This window comes from Sciurus carolinensis, chromosome 11, assembly GCF_902686445.1.
Source record: "Sciurus carolinensis chromosome 11, mSciCar1.2, whole genome shotgun sequence".
Classification (NCBI taxonomy): domain Eukaryota; kingdom Metazoa; phylum Chordata; class Mammalia; order Rodentia; family Sciuridae; genus Sciurus; species Sciurus carolinensis.
In genome coordinates, this window is record NC_062223.1 from 72,356,478 (window position 1) to 72,378,361 (window position 21,884).

At 41.0% G+C, this 21,884-nt stretch overlaps 1 protein-coding gene across 3 annotated transcripts; it reads right to left on the bottom strand.

Moving 5' to 3' along the window:
* Window positions 1-2,725: 2,725 nt before the first annotated feature.
* On the bottom strand, window positions 2,726-16,909 carry Trim6 (tripartite motif containing 6). 3 transcript variants are annotated; one of them, XM_047515876.1, is made up of 8 exons: window positions 16,826-16,909; window positions 10,326-10,425; window positions 9,372-9,467; window positions 8,503-8,733; window positions 6,776-6,798; window positions 5,144-5,244; window positions 4,837-4,863; window positions 2,726-4,611 (listed from the first exon to the last, which is right to left on the bottom strand). In XM_047515876.1, the coding sequence occupies exons 2-8, from the start codon at window positions 10,359-10,361 to the stop codon at window positions 4,046-4,048; spliced, it is 1,080 nt and encodes a 359-aa protein (XP_047371832.1). In that variant the 5' UTR covers window positions 10,362-10,425; window positions 16,826-16,909; the 3' UTR covers window positions 2,726-4,045. The 3 variants fall into 3 exon arrangements, with proteins under 3 accessions (XP_047371832.1, XP_047371831.1, XP_047371830.1); XM_047515875.1 differs by having other exon boundaries at window positions 10,113-10,425; XM_047515874.1 differs by having other exon boundaries at window positions 9,939-10,425.
* Window positions 16,910-21,884: the final 4,975 nt, after the last annotated feature.

The window sequence follows — 21,884 nt, forward strand, 5'->3', positions numbered from 1 at the left end:
ATGAGCCATAGACTGAATGTAAAATCTAAAATTTAAAAAAAAAAAAAACTTCTAGAGGAAAATCAAGAGATGTTCTTTGAGATCTTAGATTAGGAAAGATTTCTTAGATAAAACACTAAAAGTCTAATCCATAGAGAAAAATCTGCCAAGTGAACATCATCAAAATCAAGACCGTTTGCTCTTTGGACACTATTAAGAGAATGAAAAAGCAAGCCACAAACCAGAAGATATTTGCAAATTTCATATTTAATGAGGGACTTGTCACAAGTGTATGAAGCTCTGAAAACTAAGAAAATAAGCAAACAGATTTTAAAAATGAGCAAAAAGTTTGAAGAAATAATTCACCAAAGAAGGTATGCAGATTTCAAAAGGCACATGAAAAGATGTTCAGTATTCCAAGTCACTGAAGAAGTGAAAATTACACTTCTATTAGATTATCAAAAATCAAACACAGACCAAGTGATAGCAAGTATGTAGAGCAACTAGACTTTCTGCTGTTGAGACAGACGTAAAATGGCACCATCACTTTAGAAAATAGCTCCTTAGTTTTTTTTTTTAATTAACTTTTTACTTACTACCACACATCCAGCTTCGCTATATAACCAAGAAATAAAGCCACATTTATTCAAAGACTTTTATAAAAAATGTTCATAACAGCTTTATTTGTAGCAGTCAAAAATTGGAAATAACCTACGCTTACAAAAATGAATGAATTGATGAATTGTCGTATATCCACCAGCTGGCAATACACTCCATACAAACAACAGCTTGGTGAATAGAAGAAACCAGGTAACACTGTATGATTCATTTCATACAAAACTCTGGAAAATGCAGATTATAGTGACAAAAAGAACAGTGTTTGCTGGAAGATATGGGTGTGGTGGGGTGGGAAATGGAGGGATTACCAAAGAGCAGGAAGAAGTTTTTAAGGGTGATGGATATCTTTCTTGTCTTGGTAGTCAAGATTTCACCAGTCAAAACTTATCAAGTTATGTACTTAAAATATGTGAAATGTACCTAAATTGTATCCAAACAAAGTTCTCTCTCTCTCTCTCTCTCTCTCTCTCTCTCTCTGTCATACACACACACACACACACACACACACACACACATGCACACAGAATCTATTCTTTTAAGTTAAATCAAATTTAAATGCTAGTTCTAGCAAGGACTCATTTATTGGGAAATATTAGGAAAACTATATCGCTTGCCTAGAACTCTGGCCAGAGTTTCCTTTTAAGAACTAAACTATAAACTGTGAGATGGAATAAGCAAGGTCCCACAAAGAACTGGGATCTAAGTCCTTGGTAATGAGAAAGAGTTGTTTAGGGTTCCCTTATAAGGGACTATTATGTCTCCACCAAAACTTTTCCTTCTTTAGAGATCTCATAGTATAGAGTATATGATTACAAATGGTGAGGCATTTACATAAAAACACCTCCTTTCTGTTAGGCATGGCTACATGACTATTTTCAGCCACAAAAAAAAAAAATGAGCGGAAATTATGACTCCTATGAACTATGAGCTAAGCACTTAAAAAGCAAGTTGCCTCCTTGAAGTTTACTAACCCTTCTGCCATCTTAATACTAACAATAATGTCCTTGAGTATGACTGAGCCACAGGATGAAAGAAATCCTACATGGTTCATAAAGTCCAGATGGAACAATGATACTCGCCACTAATTAAAAATCATGTTAAAATTCTTACACAAACAAGACATAAATCTCTTTAGTATTTCATGCATTATATGTAAAGAAAATTTCATTTTCATTGTATCTTAACCTACTCTAACACACAAAAAATTGCCAAGGGCAGAAAACCTCTACCACCATCCCCCAGGAAAGGGTCAAGGTTACCAACTTATGCTAATGATTTTCCTCAAGTCTCTTTGGGCAAACCTTCCCTAGGTCTCACAGGATTCCAGGAAGTCTCTGATTTCTATAATTGTTTAAGGTCATTGATATCTCTTTTGTTTCTCTAGGTAAATTAAAGATTCACTATGCAGGTAGAGTGGAGCCCAGTCAATTCCTTTAGCCTGGAGCTATTGCATGGGAAAATAAGTGGGAAGGCAACAATTACTGAGGGAGAGTTCTTCCTGAACTTCCACCAGCCTATGGGGCCCTGGTCTTCCCACTCTTATCTTCATATTTCTTCCAATTGACATGCAGATCAGGATGAGGAGTATGTATCTGGTCTTTGAGCTTCCATGATTTATCTCCCAAATGAAACTCTACACTAGCACAAACTATTTGGAGCAGATAGATTCCTCTTATCACAGACATCAGAGCTGGCCCTGAGGATGAATTAGTATTCTCTCAGTTTTTGAAGGAGCTCCATCCAAGTGCCCAACAGACCTAAGGGTAAAGGCAGGGGTCAGATGCAGTAGAATCATATTCTCTGGCCATGATCCTTTACTATCATCTTCCAAAAGTCCACCCTTTGGCATATATTGAGATTTTCTTTCTTCTACCATTACCTTTTATAAAAGTGTCTTAGTGTGTGTGTATGGGGGAGTCATCAAAATGTGTGCTTTTAATGAACGTCTATACCCTGGCCCATAGGTTGTTACACCAGGGCTCCCTTTGGGACAAAAATTTCATCACAGGGTCAAGTCTAATAGAATTATGACGTGAGTCAAATATGTAAATTTACATTTTCTAGTATCAACATTAAAAAAGGAAAATGAAACAGATGAAATGATTAATACATTTTATTTAACCTGAGGTATCCAAAATATAATCACTGCAATATACAATATAAAGGCTTTTAATAAGATATTTTACATTATTTTTAATCAAAATCCAGTATGCATTTTACACTTACAGCATATTTCAATCCAAACTGGTCACATGCAAGGTGCTCAAATGCCACTGGTGGTGGCTCTGGCTGCAGTGATAGACAGCCAGCTTGATGTTTGCTTCCAACCTCACACTGACCTCACAATATGTTTATAGTTGGCTTAGAAAACATTCAGTGCAAAAACAAAAAATAAAGGAAAAACAAAAAGGAAAGCACATGGCGCCCCCTCCACCAAAGTCACAGTGGCTCATTTACCTGCTATTTGTGCTGGGCATAAAAAAAAAGGGGGTATGGAGAAGTGGGAGAAAAGTCATCCTGTTTCCCCAAAGTGTGTTAATTATATTTTCTCCCTTTCCAGGAGAAAAGTCTGTATTGGACTGATCATTTTCTTCTCATCATCCTCCAAACATTTTTTTTAACTTCAATTTACTTGGATGATACATTTCTTTTTCATTTTTTGTTTGCTTACCCTTAAATTTTAAGGTCAAGTCTAAAGTTTGTCGTAGAGGTTATAGGGCAGGAGGAAGTCACAAGCTTTTTCTTCATTTTGAATTTAAAGCCACTGAAATTATAGTGGTTTGTATTTAGCACTTGATTCTATATTTAATTACACAATAATTTCTTTGCTCATTATTGCATTTTTAAAAAGAAATTGCAAGGACTTAAAATTACAGGCCAAATGCTTTCATAACAGATGAAAACAAGACCTAAGCCAATATGTTAGTAATAATAACATTTTTTTTTTTTTTTTGCAGTGCTGGGGATTAAACCCAGGGCCTTGTGCTTGCAAGGCACGCACTCTACCAACTGTGCTATATCCCCAGCCCCCCTAACATATTATTTATTTGCCTCTAACAATAATAATTTATTTCAGGAATTCATTGTTCCTTATCAGGAACAATAAAAATGACACACAGTTATCTCAATGATTACAGGAAAGCTGTGGAATTCAATGTTTCATTCAGTACAAAAACTTATGCCCAGTTAAAAGAAGAGAATTTCTTAGATTTGACTTCATGTGTCAGTGAAAAATCTTTCCTTCAAATACCAGGTCTGCTTAATGAAAAATGTTGAAAGCTCCCCCGACCTACTTTAACATCTGTCAAGGATGTTCACCATCACCACTGGGTGTATGTTCAACAGGAAAGGAGCCAGCATGCCAAAGACTGATCAGAAAGGAGACTCATGCAGATGAGCCGCAGGGTGAAGGGTACTAACTCAGCTGTGGGTGGGGGAAGCAGGCTGCTCAGGAGCTTGGGCGACGCAGGGTCATCGGGACTACACAGTCGCAGGGATTAAAATAAGGACAAACGGCAGTAGGAAAATAATATTTAGAGAAGGTGTAGATGGGCAAGCCATGGTTGGTGACATTATAAAAGGAGACAGTACCAGCCTCATAGTCTAAGAAAACTCCAACGCGGCGAGGGGGCACTGTCATAGAAAGGAGCAGGGAAGTGGAAGCATCCTCGTAGGCTCTGTATTCACGTTTATGCTGCAACCCAATCACCCAGTATCCGGTCTGGGGTTGGTACCTGGAATAGGCATTCTGTTTGTTAGCAAACTGGCTGCAAGAGAATGCAGGTTCCAAGGAATTGCTGCACACCCCCAGGATCCAGGCAGTCTTCCTGGTCACATCGACTTCCCAGTAGTATTTTCCTGAGGAGAAGTGCTGAGAGCCCAGGACGCTACAGTCATGATGTTCTTCCAGACAGGAGGGCTCAGACAGCTTGGCACCCACGAATCTCACCTGTCTCCGGTTTTTTGACAGGACAAGATTTAAATTAGCCGTGTGGGGATTCATAGTCACGTCCACTGTAGGAAAAGGTATAACATCAGCAGATGAGAATGGGCATATGGGTCCTGTGACACAAAGAGGGGACAGAGGAGATGGTTGGGAGGAATTGGAACTAGGTGATAGGGGATGGGAGGTATTGATGCCTCAGACCTGAGAGAAGGTGTGAATTTATTTGGGGTGGGGTGGGGTACATGAAAGGGCATCAGACAGGTCAACTCAAAGAGGCCATGGTTTCCACTCACCCCAGTAGCTCTGGACATCTGTCAGCTCTGTAAGATAAAAAGAGTAAAAAATTGTTGCCTAGAACCAGGGGTCTTGGGTCTGACATCTCTTCCCTTACCACACTGAGAAGGCTAGGGAATGCCATGAGGATATGAACTGGTCATTTCCTCTCCCCTTACATGTGAATGACATCTTTAGCACAATGCCTCCCTCACTTTGTACCCTCCTTCCTCACCACCATTCCCAAGAGCAACTACGCCCTCTATCCTGATTATTTCTTACACTACAGTAATTCTACATCTACACTCTTTCCTCACATCTTCTCACCTCGAAACACTCGCAGCATCTTTTTCAGATCTGGGGCTCGAAACATACTTCTCAGCTTGGTAGGCAGAGCAGGGGGCTTCCTCAGGGTCCAGAATTCACTCCTAGGGAGGACAGACCTTATAAGCTCCTACTGCTGACCCTGGGTTCCTCCAACAACTCTGTTTCCCTCCCAGGCCCACGGATGAACTCTAACACTCTTTCCTTAGGAAAGTTACACCATTCTGCAAAGAGCCCAGGTCTAGACCAGAATGTTAGAACTACAAACTAGCTTCCCTCCATCTGTGTAAATTTCAGTAAGAGTTAACCTCTTAAAGCCTCATTTTGTTTCTTTGTTTTTCTGTTGTTATTTTTATAAAACACAATAATTTTTCTTTTCTCTATGTCCAAGAGATAGTAGGGAATTGAGTAGAATATTGGCTAGGAAATCCTCTGCTGTCTCTAAAAAAGACACATGATATTTAAAATATTAGTACCATACCAGAGGGTCTTCCAGGAGGGATTGGGGATGTCAGAGCAGACAGGGGGAACAAGGGACCTGCTGCTGGGGTTTCAGGAGTACCAAATGCAGGGCTTCCTTCAGAAGTCTGTAGGCTGAGATAGACCCTAGAGCTGCCAGAAGCCCAGGAGGAAGGTTTCCAGAACAGGATCTCAGGATTCAGTGTCTTTAGGGATGCTACACCAGCTGGAGAACAAGACGTCCTCACCTTCAAACTCAGTGAGAACAGGCTCTGTACTTCATTGTCTGTAAGGAGCCTGAAGGTGCTGGTGTGCAGGTAACTTTAGCTGCTGGATGTGGTTCTATACTACATGATGGAGAAGAGAACAGTTCCAGGGCCCACACTATTTTTTTCCAGTCTCAGATCTGTGTTTTTACTAGAATTGAGACAAACATAAATCTGAGAACTAGATACAAAGTCCTGGACTATTCCAAAGCCAGTGGAGAAAGGCAAGTTTAAGGCTCATGTCCCAAGAGCAAATTCTCAAACCCAGACAAAAAACACAGAAGGGAATTTCCCTCAATAAAATGCACAGACAAAGAACAACCCTGTGCATGCTGAGGTAGCTGTAACCAGGGAAGAAAGCAGAGAGAGATTTGTGGAAAAGGAGTCATGTGACAGGATACAAAGGGGGGGTAACTAACACTATAACCTTTTATTATCAGTGACAATACTTCTCGGTGACAATTTTTTCCTCCTATACTTCAATTTCTCCTATCATGGAATTCAGTCCATTTCCTTTATTTTAAGATCCCCAGATTTTCATGTGACAAGTGATTCAAGACACCATAGTATTGAATCTTCCCTGATCTGAGACTTTCCCCCGCTTTCCCATTTACCACAAGAATCTTTTGTTAATCAAGGGAATCAAAAGTTGGGCATAATGGCACATGCCTATAATTCCAACAACTTGAGAGGCTAAAGCAGGAGGATTGCAAGTTCGAGGCCAGACTCGGTTACTTATCAAGACCCTCAGCAACTTAATGAAACTCTGTCTCAAAATTAAAAAGGCTGAGTGTGTAGCTCAGTGGTAGAACGTTCTTGAGTTCAATCCCTAGTACTGCAGAAGGTGGGGAGGAGAAAGAAAGGAAAAAAGTCATAAGGGAATCAATCAGCTCATGTTCTCTACACGTACCTTTGTATGATATCACTCACATCCTAGGAAAGAAAAAGACAGTTTAAGTCAAGAAGTAACAGGTCTTGTCCTCATCCCATTTCTACCACTCCATAATGCAAAAGGAACATAGTCACAAAAAAGACTTAAAAACTCAAGGCAGATTGTCCCTTAGAACTCATGTGAAGATATCAGGCAGACACACAATTCATTACTCCTTTATTTTTATGTGTGTGTGTGTTTGTGCATGTGGTGTTACATCTACACCACCTATTTGCCACTCACTGGGCCTGGCTCTGGAGAATGACGAAATCAGGATTCCTGTCCTTAAGACACTTACATTCTACTCTGGTTGCTGGAGATGCAAACTCACAGGCTTCTAAAAGGTTATCTTGCAAACCTCATCTTCTCTGACCTTCAACCTGACCTTTGCTGACTTCGACCATTGTCTTGATTTTAACACATATGTACTAATGATTCCCAAACCTGTGCTTCTGCTGAGGTCTCTCTCTCATCATGCAGATTAATTAAAAAACAAAACAAAACAGCAAATGAGATACAAGTACCTCCAACTCAAGATATTTAAAAGAAAACAGTATTCCTGTGATGACTGTCTTGCCTTCCAGCCTTCTGAATGATGCTAACAGCCGCTTCATCCCCAAATTTAGACAAAATACTGTCCTAAAAGCTACCATACATTGACCTGACATTCCCTCTTTGACCAGGCCAGTCCATCTCACACCCCTGCCTTCTTTCAGTCACCTGCCATTCACCTTTATCACCCCCACTGGCTGGCTCATTTCAACAGAATTGACCACTTGCCCATTTGACTCTCTAACTTCTGCTGGGTACACCTCAATGACCCCAAAGATAGGACAGAATGACAAGAAGAATGAAATGAAGCAGCAAGTGAGGGAAAGTTCTAATAGGTAGAAAACTACTATTCCATGACTCCAATGCTAGCACCCAAGAATAAGTAGAGAAATAATTAGTCCACCAGCAAAGGAAGAGTGAAAGGAAAGTAAGAAGGGGAACAAAAAATAAGGGACAGCCTAAAGGTTCCAAGTTAGGTATACCTTGCCTCAACTTTGCAGTCATTCTAAACAGTAACCAAACATTTAAGCCTCAATCACAGTTCAAGTCTCGGTCTCAGTTCAAATTCCTCCAACGAATCTTACCAGACTGGATAACTTGTACTCTTCCAAACCACCTACACATAGACCAGAGAGCAGCCCCAAAACCTGTTCAAATATCTGTTACTGCAACATTCTAAATGATTCTTTTCTAGAGAAGAGTAAAAGCAAAGAGGGGCTGATAGTTACCTAGCCTCTAAGAACTTGAGCTTGTCATGCGTCTTCTTGTGACTAAACTTAGCAAATTCCCAGTATAGTAACAGTATAGGAAGTGCCTGAAAAACAGTGGTTTTCAAGTGGGGTGGGGTTTGATATGTTCTCCCTGAGGATCTGTGGTATTCTGGGGATTGAGAAACACTCCTGCAGAGCATCACTGGATATAGCAGATCTTTTCACAGTATCAAACTTTTAGACTACCCTTCATAAGTAAAAAAGAAAAATATGGCATTTGTTCTCTAAATTACCTTATGCTTTGCTGTTCAGTAGGGAAGAGGTACTACCAGGCCAAAAGATTTAGTTTTCCTCATCCCTAGCAGGATGTTAGTCCTGTCTTCCCGAAAGGAAGTTGGTTTCTCTTCTTTCTGACTCTCATATTTGGAGCTCCAAGAGTCTTACCTGCAGCAGATCCATTACTGAGCCCTGGCATCGATGCTCCAGATCTGAGATGAGCTCTTCCAGTGACTGGCTCTGGTAGATCAGCTCCCCTTCAGCTTTCTCTATAACGCTCAGCCCCTTCCTCTCTTCCTCCTCCAGCTTCTTCAGTTCCCGCTGTTCCTCTTTGTCCAGGATACTTCGCAGCTGGTTAAACTCTGTCTGGATCCTCTGTCTCTCAGGCTCCATCTGATTCTTCAGTATCGAGGAAGAAAAGGAGGTACCTGTTGGGTGTGCTGAGGGTCTCCTCCACAGGGGATGGGGAGTCGGGTGCAGCACTGCTTTCCTGGCCCAACCTCACTGAGACAGGAAATGCCTGCAGGTACAGATCTGTGGAAGCTATTCTTTCCTTTTTTCTCCATTCTCTTCTTCCCAGACCAATAGCCCCAGGCTGCCTTATCTAAGCCTTCTAGATATACGCTGATCCCTAAAAAGGTTTAGATTCCAAGGCAGCCTCCCCAGCCTCTTCTGGCTCTGCAACAGCCTCTACTTCCAATTTTGTGTAATGAGGTAGTAATTATTGGCCTGTGACTAAATTGTCATTCCCAGGAAGTCAAAGGGACTGAAACTAAAATAAGATCCAGAATTATGAATTTGGGGCTATTTCTGGCCAGGGTTCCTCTGCTATGTGATTGCTTCACAGACCTGGGTTCACTTTTGATATGTTTGTTATATAACTCCATCTCAGTCTCCCTGCACATGGGAAATGCTCTGGTCTGGAAGGGATGCAGCCAGGGACAAGGGTAAGGGAAGCACTTCTAGGCATAATTTCAGGGACAGATAAAACCAGGACTCCTTTGCTCCTCTGATCCCTTGGGAGGAATCTTTCTTGCCTTCCAGGATGCCCTCTTCTCTTTGATAACAGCTTTCAGCCTCTCAGCTTCCTGCTGCTCTTTTCTCAACTTCTTCAGAGACTCCTGGAACATCTCCTGGAAGAAACACACCAGAGCAGCAGGATCAAACTCTAAATTGTCTCAGTACCTAGGCATGCAATGAACTAGGTAGAAATTATGCTGACCTCAGAAGAGGCTGCCCTGTCCTGGGGTGAAAAATTGAGACAGTCAAAGCATCTTATATACACAGGGATGGAGATCAACAGGAACAGGCCAGTTATCTCTCTCCCGGGCAAAGAACCTGACCACAAAGCACTTGACTCCTTTAGTTTCACTGCCAATGTATTTCCCACCCTCAATCCTTTTTACCACCAGTAGCTCCTTCTAATCAATCTTGTGCAACAAGGAAAAGACCAAATCTACACTCCTGACCAGGAAGGCATTTTCTAGGCTCGTCCTTTTGGTAAACAGGGGGACTACAAAGAAATTAGATCAGAGCACCATGTCAAGTTAAAACCTGCAAAAGACCCTGCTCCTCCCTGTCCTCCTTCTGTCCCGGGCTCCCACCTGGTATTCCTGGGCGACCTCCTCCATGAGAAATGTATGGTGACCACGGTGTTCCTGAGAACGCTCACAAAGCCAGCAAATTAGCTTCCCATCCTCTTTACAGAAGAGCTGGAGTTTCTCTCCATGGTGTCTACAAAGAATTACCTCCAGCTGCTTCCCCGGGCACAACACTACCTCTCTGAGCCGCTCCGCTATGTTGGCCAGGTGCCGATTAGGCCGGAGGTTCCTGGGCTGGTAGCTGGTTTGGCACACGGGACAGCTGCTCTCCCCTTCTTGGCCCATCTCTGATTCCTCACTATTCTCTATGATGCAAGCCTGGCAGAAGCTGTGGCCACAGTCTATGCTCAGGGGCTCTGTCAGGAGCTGCAGGCAGAGGGGGCAGGTCACCTCATCTCGGATGTCCACCAGAACCGTTGAAGTCATTGTAGCTACTCTGCTGACTCCTGCCTGCCCAGGCCGGCTTCAGAGATGGTCCTGCTATGGAATCCTAGGTAGAAGAACAAACAAACAAAAGAGGTTCAGGTTAAGAAAGAGGCTTATTGTCCTGAGCTGGACAGAGGTCAGACACCTGGGGCAAACAAGGACTTCTCATTCTAATTTCCAACACTTTCTTTACCCCAACTCATACAAGATACCAGCTTCCACCCATATCAAAGTGATGATTATAATTTTTTCTTACTCCTATTGGATGGAAAGACCAAAGGAAACCCTGACCACCTAAAATGTTGTCCACACTCCAAAAACACTGGGTCCATGCCTGACTCTTCCTGCCTTTAGCACCAACTATTTTTGGTTAAAATTATGAGACTGAGGACAGATCTTTGAACTAGGACCCTGAAAAGATTAGGTTTCTGGCTACTCTATTACCTAGAAAATACATGATTTTCTGAAGTCATTTAACATCTCTATTTCCTTGTTGAAGGACAAAGAATGTATGTGTTTACTTATGCAGGATTTGTCCTATGAAGGACAAAGAAAGCAAGAAATCACAAATGGGTAACAGAAGTGTTAATCATACAAATATTTCTTCCCTTATTGTGGTCATCCTGTTTCTTTGGGCTTTTCTGGGAAGGTGAGCAGAAGGTTTGAAAGGGCTCTATATGGAGTGGGAGGTGGCTGTGTCTTCACAGCCAGTGGTGTCTATGATCTTAGAGATCAGATACCTGAGAGTGAAGCAAAGAGATTAAAACAAAAGGCTTGCGAGAAAAGTCTGATCATCCGTGGAGGGAGGAGGAGGTTCTACATTTTTATTCATCCAATGTTGAGGACCTGTGTGTCAGGCGCATTGTGCTAGCTGTCCAGGCTACAGCTGTGAACAAAAGTGTGATCTCATGGAGCTTAGATTCAGACAACGAAGATACATATCAGGCAGTGACAAAAAGAAAAAGCTGGTAAGTATGCAGAGAGCAAGTTTATGGTAGCCGCAATTTACACAGGCTGGACAGAGCAGACCCTTCAGAGAAGGTAACATTCAAGAAGTGAGTGAGTCACAAAGATACCAGGGTGAAGGGTCATCTTTGCAGAAGGAACAACAAATGCAGAAATCCAGAGGCAGTAATGTGCTTTTATGCTTTTCACATTGAGAATGTATTTTGATGGGATGAGGGAAGGTCAGAAAGATGGTGGCTCACATAAGTGAGTGTGGATGGAGTGTGGAAATGGGAAAGATCCCATTTGATGAGGAGATTCCACTGAGGCCTATCATAACCAATGACAGGATCTGAATGGACCTGTGTGTAAGAAAAGGTCATTAGGCAGATAAGGAATGTTTCTTATCATGCTACTCCTTTAAATTCTTTCTCTTCATGAAGGGTGTAGAACATAATGGTTGACAAATTAAGCCTTATATCCTTCTTGAAAAATACCACCTTTACTTTCAACTTATTTTTCTTGGAACTTTTCAGTTGTACAATTAAATCACCACTGTTTGAAATCACAGAATATTCTTTTGACTTTAAAAAAAAAACAAAAAAACTGTTCCTAGTACTGAGTCATTTTCACTTGGATTTTTTTTCCCCCATTTGCTCTGCTTGCCCAGATGGTTTTGGGAGCAGGAGGAATTCCATAATTTGTCTTCAGCTGGTCCTCAGCAAAAGTGAGGTACACTGATACAAGATCAGTGCGGGCCTAAGACCACAAGGCCCTGTAAACTACCAATTTCCTCCCATCTTGACAGGTTGATAGGTTAAAAAAAATTAATCGTTTGGTAGTAAGAGCACTTCCATCAGAACAAAGGGCCTGAGAAAGTGCCCCAGACAGGGGAAAAGAAAGCTACAGGACAAGCATAGCTGAGGAAGGCGACCTTGAGGCACTGCTGCCAGATCCACTGCCATCTAGTGGCCTGTGATGCTCTTGCAGGCCCTGGATCTGGCCATCCACTCTGCCCTGCTCAGTAAGAACAAAGTTAACGTGAAATATTTATTGACAGCCCATTATGTATGGCACCCAAATTTAATTTTTTTGCATATATTCAATAATGAGCATCCCTTAGACCCCATCTCATAGTTATGCAAACCGAGGTTAAGAAGCAAACTGAGGTTAAGAAGCTAGCTCAAGCGGTAGAACAGCTCTTTGAACACAGACATTCAGACTATGGAGCTGGAGTTCCTCCTGCTCCTTTATTTCCTTTCTCCCCATGAAGGAAGTAGAACATAATTGTGACAAATTAATGAATGCTGAACATCTAATTAGTATTACTGACAGTTATTACAGAAGTATTTAACTATCATGTGAGACACTGTTTGACCAGAGTAATCACACCTGTGGCAAAGAGGGGTCTCCTGCGACAGCCACACCATTTCACTTCGTACATGCACTATGAGGATCTACTGCCTTTATTCAGTTAGGAGTCTGAAGGCAGAGGCCCAATCTCTCTTGACCTTTCCAGGTATCCCAGAACCTAGCACTGCACCCTCCCATAAAAGAGTAATTGACATTATTTGAATTTCAAGTTATATTTGGACTTGAGCTTATATTTGTACTTGATGATGGCACTGGAGTGTGGAAATAACTGTGCCAACATATGTAAGAGCTAATGTTAAAAAATCATTGTGGTAATATTAGTCTTACTATTTTAACTGAAGGTCCAACCCATCTCCCCCAATGCATGCACACATGCATACCTTCATCTCAGGTAAAACTGTCTTGGAATATGCAATCCTCTTGAAGAAGTTTCTACCTCATAAAGGTAGAAAATTAGTAATTGTCACAAAATGGAAAGTCCAAGAGAACTTTAACTGGTAAATGAACAAATCGTGGTATATCCATACAATGGTATATTACTGGTAAAAGACAAAATTACAATAAATTTAATTTTGCAAATCTTAATTGGTTTTATTTGCAGTTCTAAAATCGAGCAGCAGTCTGAACCAAAAATGGTTCAGAATACTCTTTCCTACCACGTAGGCCAGTTATATTAGTAACCAGAGAAGAAGTGCCATGCAGATGCTGGGTGGGGCATGCCTGTAACCCCAGTGGCTCGGGAGACTGAGATAGGAGGACTTCGAGTTCAAAGCCAGCCTCCGCAACAGCGAGGCACTAAGCAACTCAGTGAGACCCTATTCTAAATAAAATACAAAAAAGGGCTGGGGATGTGGCTCAGTGGTTGAGTGCCCCTGAGTTCAATCCCTGGTACCCTCCATCCCCCAAAAAGAGAAGCGCTAAGCAGAAAACCCGAAGTGAGGTGCAGACAGTCTGATTGGCTCTGGCAACTGCCTGTCTTATTTGAACATGGTTTCAACAGTTGGCTGCTTGTGATTGGCTGAGACTGCTATTTGTTGGAAGAATAGGTTACAATCTGTTTACACAAGAAGTTAGGTTACAGTTCACTATGGAAGATGAAATCTTTACACAAAACTTCAAATGTAGGAAAGCAGCTTTAGGTCAAATTTAACATTACCAGTTAAATGAAACTACTGATACACACAAGAGGATAAATCTCAAAAAGCATAACATAAATTGAAAGCTGCTAGACACTAAAGTTACTGTATAATTCCATTCATATGAAATCTCAGAAAAGGCAAAGTGATAGCATTTAAAAGCACATAAGTGGAAGCCAGGCCTGAGGCACGAGAGGGAATGAACTGCAAGGGTTCATAGGGTAACATGGAGGGTAAAGGAAACGTTCTTCATGTTATGACTGTGCTGGATGTTACACGCTCTCTATCAAAACAGAACAGTAGCTGGGCATAGTGGCACACACCTGCAATCCCAGCGGCTCTGGAGGTTGAGACAGGAGAACCAAGAGTTCAAAGCTAGCCTCAGTAATGGTGAGGTGCTAAGCAACCCTGTTTCTAAATAAAATACAAAATCGGGCTGGGAATGTGGCTCAGTGGTTAAGAGTGCCCCTGAGTTCAATCCCTAGGAACAACAACAACAATAACAAAAAAAAAAAAAAAAAAAAAAAAAAACACAGAATAGTATACTGATAATTTATAACTTATTTGATAGAAATCACAACTCAATAGAACTGACAAAAACAAAGTAAAAAGGAAGAAATGCAATGAGAAAAAGTGAAGGTTTTACTTATAGTCCTCTAAGAATGAAGAAGAGCTCTTATCAAATATGCTAGCTATATGTAACTATTGAGCACTTGAAGTACGGGCGGATAGTAAGACATAAGTAAGTGTGAAATACACATTGGATTTTGAAGATTTAGTAAGAAAAATAAAGTATCTCATTAAAATTTTACTGATTATATATCTTAATAGTTTCCATGTATTGGGTTCAATAAAAAACATTAAAATTAATTTTACCTGTTCTTACTTTTTAATGAGGCTACAAAAATTTTTTAAATTACATATGTGGCCTCATTTTTATTTCATTAGACCCCACCTCCCATCTAATGCAGTACTTTAGATATTCAAGACAGAGTCCTGAATGGAAAAGATGATATACAAGTTGGCATCTCTTGTCAAAGTGAATAAAGTTGAAGCTAGGCAAAGGAAGAAATTGTGAAGGAGGGGAAGAGTCAGCACAGGTTTGAATGACCATGCCCATGTACTAGCATGTCCAGGCTCTTGAAGAGAAGACAAGAGAGGCCATGCCTCAGGAGCAGTGTAGACAGGTTGAGAAGGGGTAGTCTAGCTATGTGAGGTACACAGACCAGGAAAGCTTGAGATCCTATAGTCCTATGGTCTGAATCAGCCAAATTCAGGACAAGGGGAGACTAGTTAAAGCAGAAGTAAATGCTTGAAAAAGGAGGTCATGTGGTCCACGAACCAACAGCATTGGCCTCCACTGGACCTGTTCATGCAGAATCTGTCTCACCCAGATCATCCCACATCTGCACTTTAAAAAGATCTCCAAGATGACTGGTATGCACACTAAGGGTTCAGAAGCACTGCCTTCCCCAAGTAGAAACAATTTAGGGTGCAAAACTGCTAGGAATGGGAAGGAGGGCCAAAGAATGGAGTGATGCTAAGACCTACAGCATCTATGACAGTGGAAGATGATACAATTATCAGAATGGATTTCAGAATAAAAGTCAGTGGCTGAGCAGGGGACATGGTTTTTGGCTAGGGGCTCAGAAGACAGAGGATCGAAAAGGGCAGGGCTGCTCTCTGGCTGGGAGCCCTCCCGGAGTTGGGTAAGACAGCTGCAGTTACATTCAGAAGTGAGTTGGGCTACTTGTGCTTTGAGAATAACATTTTTAATTTTAATTTTAAATTATTCTCCTACATTTCAAAAAGTTATAATTTAATATATTGTCCTGCACAGCTTTTCTTCTAACTTAAATCAGTGTTAGATAATTCATCAACTGAGTTTTTTTTTAAGGCCAGAATATAAAATTTTTATATTTTTTTCTGCATTGTGATATTTCACTTGTAACTTCTTATTTAAAGAGAACTTATATTTTAACCTATATAAATGCAATAGGTAGGGATCATATTCTTCGTAATGCATGCTAACATATTTTACTTCTTTACATATTATTTCAAAAATTGTTTTGATTGCTGCATTTTTTTTTTAAAAAGCTGGGTATGGAGTTTGTCAGTAATAATAACTTAATAGTCTGAATATTTACCATATCAGTCTCCTATGTGTTTAAATCTCCCTCAGTTAATCCTTACCAAAACTCTGGGATACACACATTACTCTGTCCATATTATAGTTAAAAGAAATTAAAACTCAGAGACGTCAAGTAACGGGCCCAGGGCACACAGCCATTGTGCACCTATGCTCTTAACCACCCATTTCTGTCTCGATTGACTGATTCATTGCTTAAATAAAATATCCCCAACCTCAGTGAACTCATTGCCAATGAGGAAGATATAGAAATACAGTTTTATTTATTATTAAAGAATGTATTTATTATTAATAATAACTTTATTTCCATATTGTCTATATTTCTGAAAGGGAAAGGACCTTATCTCTTTCACCTCTGCCTGAAGGGACAGCCATAGAGCAGTAGTCATCCTCGGAGGAGGTCCAGATGTGGGCGACACCTGACAAAGTTCTTGGAGCAAATCAGGCAGTCTTAAATTAACTCTGAGGAGCAGAGGGTCTCCCACTTGTGTTTCATCCCAACTTGGCTGGGTTCTGCTTCCTTTCGGAAGGCAGGGCTCCCGCCTCAGCCGGCCGCTGGCCTTTGCAGACACCCAGGGCAGACAGTGTGGCTCATCTCTCACCTCCCTCTGGGAGGAGGAGGACCTCCTGCGGTGGAGGCTGAGCGCTGCTCACTTCCTGGAGCCGCGAGGCTGGAGCTGGGGGAGGGGATGCTGACCTCTGAATCCATGCTCCTCTCCCAAACTTGAGTCAAAACTCAAAACTGCCAAGGACTCCCTGCGCTTTTCCTCCACCCGTGAACCCCAACCCGACCTGCAGGGTGGAACAAACTCGGTTCTACAGGGGGCAGCGCTCTCCAGAAAATGGATTTGCTCACTGACCTGGAATCTGTGGCCTAGATCAGAGCCCAGGATTCGCAGCCTTGCAGCCGCCGCCTCCTCCTCCACCAAAGCCGAAAGACTCAGGGGGAAAGGGGCGGGGCCGGAGGGGAGGTGCCGCCAATGGGGCAGATCTGTCCAGCACTGCGTGAGACCCTGCGGACCCGGCGCCCAGGGTGTGGCCGCCACCGCGGGTCACGCGGCGGGCTGCACCGAGATAGCTTTTGAAGGCAGAAATGGAAAACTGTCCCTCTTCCCTGGTGAACAGCCAATCCTCAGGCTTTTGAGAACATCAGAATGCCAGAGATGGCACTTGTGAATTATCGTCGGTTTACTTTAGCTTTCCAACATCATATCAGAGTTTAATAACATTGATAATAGACCTGTACTCCCTATTAATATATTAAAATGTCTAAATAAATTTTAAAAATCTAGTTATATGATTAAAAGACGACCACTTGACTCTACAGCACGTTTTGCCAGGAGATCATTAAAATTTATCAATTTAAAATTACATGTATGTGCCAGGCACAGTGGCCCATACCTATAATCCCAGCAACTGGGGAGGCTGAGGCAGGAGGATTGCTCGTTCGAGGCTGCAATTTATCAAGGCCCTAAGTAACATAGTGAGACCCTGTCTCAAAAAATAAAAAGGACTGGGATATAAGCATTCCTGGGTTCAAGCCCCAGTCGGTCCCCCCACCCCCCGCAAAAAAAAAAAAAAAAAAAAAAAAAAAGCATGCTTGTATACCTTGTGTGTGCATCTATAATTTTAACTTATATAACTGAGAGACCATGACCATGAGTCCTTGTTTTTAAGTTCTTATACCTGTGGACATGCAAAACTTACAGAGCTTAGGAACTTCAATTGCAGGTTTTTTTTTTTTTTTTTTTTTTTTTTTTTTTGGGTGCTGGGGATCGAACCCAGGGCCTTGTGCTTACAAGGCAAGCACTCTACCAACTGAGCTATCTCCCCAGCCCCTAATTGCAGGTTTTAATGGTCCAGAACTCTGAAAAGAAAAAAAAAAAGCCAAACTTCCTGTCTAAGGGGAATAGCCAGATGAGTGTCACCGGCTGTAGAAGTTGTTTGGGGGTGGGGTGGGCATGGAGGGAAGAGAACCTAGATGTGCAGATAAAAGTCAGGACAGAGGTTGGACAACATGGGGAGAACTTAAGTATCAAGAGATTGTACTGTTATGGATAAATGGAAGACTGTTAGAATTTCAAAACTAGAAATATGAAAGTGTCTCTATTCTAATGAATACCTCAGGTCCTCAGGGATAAGACCACACAAAGTGTACTTCAAACTACCTCTCATCACAAAGGTTTTAAGGTAGGACTGCCTCCTCATTCCCTGCTTATGCCCTGAGATTCACCCACATCTACCCAAACTGCCTAGAGTGGATATAAACCTGGCAGTAGCAGTAATCTGAAGAGACCTGGCAATAATAAAAATACCTAAATCCAGGAAGAGGAAATGTCTGAGTTTGCCTTAGAAACAGAGGGAAAATGCTTTAATAGGTGTTATAGAGAAATAGAAAACAGAGACTTGTGAAAAAAATGTTTTCTTCTCCACACAATTTGGTGCCAATGTGTAGATGAGGATTAGGAATAAGTAACTTGTTATTCAGGAAGTGTAGTACATCAAGTATTCTCTTAATGACAGACAGTAAGAATAGGTAAGCGAATTGAGACCAAGAGTGTCGAGTAAGAAATGTGCTGCGACATTCAGGGGAGCACACTGAAGGGACACATTTATAGGTACAGCAGAGGGTCAAAGGAAAAGCTCAAAGGAGCACTGATATTAAAGGCAGAGGTGTGGTCTAGAAGAAAGATGCAAAGGAAGGATGGTATCTAGGACAGGAGCTAGCTCAAACTCACTTCATCAGAATTGTTTTGGGGACTGGGGATGTGGCTGAGTGGTAGATCACATGCTTAACATGCCTCAGAACCTGGGTTTGACCCGAGCATAACAACCAACAAACACAAAATTAAAAGAACAAAAACAAGATGGATGAATAAATCAAGTAGTTGGTAAATGATGCCACTCAATATAACTACATTCTTTTAAAAATTTGTAATTCTTCTGAGATTAGTTACTTGAACATTCAACTTAAAGATCCCACCATACCTGTTGTTCAAGCATGAATTTTTTAATATTTCAAGTAAGTTTGAGTTCTACTAACAACTTTTCCTTGCTCTCTCTTTATTCCCTTGACATCAATCCACAAGGTTGAAAAACCCCTTAAAAAAACCAACCTCCAGGCATGGTGACACACAACCAGGCGTGATGGCGCATGCCAGTAATCCCAGAGACTTGGAGGCTGAGGCAGGAAGATTGTGAGTTCAAAACCAGTCTCAGCAACTTGGTGAGGCTGTAAGTAACTCAAGGAGACCCTGTCTCTAAATAAAATATAAAAAAGGGCTGGGGATGTGGGTCAGTGGTTAAGCATCCCTGGGTTCAATCCCTAGTATCAAAACAAAACAAAACAAAACAACAAACAAACAAACAAACAAGAAACCCAAAACCCAAAACAAACCTACCAGCCCTACTCCTAACTTTTAAATATACTTAAAAAAAATTAACTTGTACTTAAAATCCAGCTTGTCACAGCAAAGATAAGGATGGAGCACTAGCTTTACAAAGAAACTCCCTCAAGCTCATTTACATTTGTTTACTTAAAGTTAAATTTCAGAATAAATACCGAATAGGTGCTGTCCTGCAATGTGTCTGTTAATCTACTTTTTAGGTAATAAATATGTATTCTATGGGGTTTGATTTTATTCTTTTATAGGTAATGGAAAGTGCAATTGTTTGAATTTTGGAGAGATCTCTTGGGTGGCTGAGTAGAGGGGATTTGGAAGTACACAATGCTAAAGTCAAACAATTGAATCAGCAGTGAGAATATGTAAGGACTAGCAAAACAGGCTGTTGATGCGAAATGATCAGCTTCAGTGACAACAGTGGATAGGAGAAAGAAGGAGGAATCTAAGAGGATTCTTGCATTCATCTATTGGGGAGAATGATGAGGTCCTTCACCAAGATGTGGATTTATGGATTACAAGCAATTTGATGGAGAAAATATATATTTACTTTAAAAAAAATCAAGTTAACATTTCCTGTCTATCACCCAAATGAAATTAATAAATCCTGAAGTCCAAGTAAAGTCTAGCCACAAGTATAGTTTTGTAAGCCATAATATGTTATAACTTATGTAAGTTATAATATGTGAGGATTAAAGTCATAGGAGGAGAATGTGTGGAGTGATAGGAAACAAGCTTGGAGAATAAGCACATAAAACTCTAAGTCAGAGATCATCTCTATACCCATTGTGTATAAGGACCTAGAACAATATAGAGAATATACTAGTTACGAAAGAAAGGAAGAAAATGATCTCCTTTTTAGGATTTAGCTGTATCTAAAGAAGAAAGGTAGTCTCCTTAATGCTCCTGTAAATCTCAGCTGTTAGATGCTGGAGATCTTATTATTATTTTTTTTAACTTTTTATGAACCTTGTTATTCTCTGGATCATCTGCTTAGAACCAAATCTGTTTTTATGATCTGAATCCCAAGACTTTCTGAAAGTTACCTGTATTTTGTGATTTCTGAACCTAATTTTTTTCTCCTACAGGAAGTGCAAAGTGTCCTTAAAAGGAATACTTGCATGGGTGGGACGGGCATGAGGAGTGAGTCACTGTGTCTTGTGAAGTATGGTACAGTCCTTGTAAGGATCACTGAGCAGGGAAGATGGGATGCTGAGCAGTTAGCAGATATGGGTCAATGATCTGGGTATTAAGGATTTATGATCAGCATGAATGAGCAGGTGTCTCTGGCAAGAGAATTTGGCAGAATCTCAAGGACATCAAGTGTAGAATGAAAGAAATCTCAGTATTGGTGATTCTTCCAGATCCTGTTTTGATTTTATTACTTTGTTATTGGGCTATATACTTTGCTGTCAGTTATACTCTGCCCGCTGGTCTTACCATTAGGATTCTCTAACCCATTTGCTTCTTCAAATAACAAATCAGTTCTGGTATTTGCAGCTCCCTAATCCTCGCTTTCAATTATTGTTAAAGGAAGACCTGGGATTTTGCTTTCAGGCCATATGTACCTGAGATAATAGACTTTCTATAGTTTTTCCATGCTTTCTCACTCACTCTAAAATCATCTCCTGTGGGGTTGAGGGCATTTTAGTTAACTTTTTCCTGATTGCTTCTAGCTGTTCCCATAATCATGTGTATGACAAGGCAATTTGTTCTCTATGAAACCTTGACTTTAGGATGCAAAGATTCTGTGTTCTTCTGGACTAAAGCAGATACTCAAATCTATTTAAAATCCAGAATACTGAGCATGCATTGTTCCCTGGGGTGAAGCTACTTCTGCAAGGGTCTTTGTACTGATTGTATGTAAAGACTTCAAAAAAGCAAAACAGGACAGACTGACATCCCATATGGAGTTTTATTAGGGGTATGAGCTGTCTGTTGAGTCAGACCAAGGGAATGGTGGAGAAAAGGCCATCGTCACCTTTTTCAGGTAAGCTAGAAGCTAGGACCAGAAGCTATCTTGTCTCTTAGGCAGTGAATAATCTCCTCTCCTGTAGTTTCCCAACACCTCTATCAGAGACCTGGAAACTTACTTGGAGCAAGGACAGGAAAATGGAGATCTCTAGTCTCTGTCATATTGAGCATTTGCTGAGCAAATGTCTAGTCTGGTCAGAACTTGGAAAGCCCACTCCCCTGAAAAAAACTTTCTATTGTTTTTTTTTTTTTCCTTGACATTTGTATGGTACTTACATTTTGCCATAGTTTTTCAAACCATGATTCAATTTTTATGACAAACCTAGAAAATAAACTATGGAAAGCTTACTGTCTTCTTTTAGAAATGAGAAAGATGAATTCCAAAGAAATTAAGCAATTGACTGAAGTTTGCAGAGCATGTAAATGACAGCACAGGACCTCTGGCTGCAAAGTAAGTGCTCTTCTCCCTCTTCAGGAGTGAGGCTTCCAGCTCAGGAAGGGTGTGAGATGGTAAAAGGCAAACAATGGTGAGCAATCACAGCAT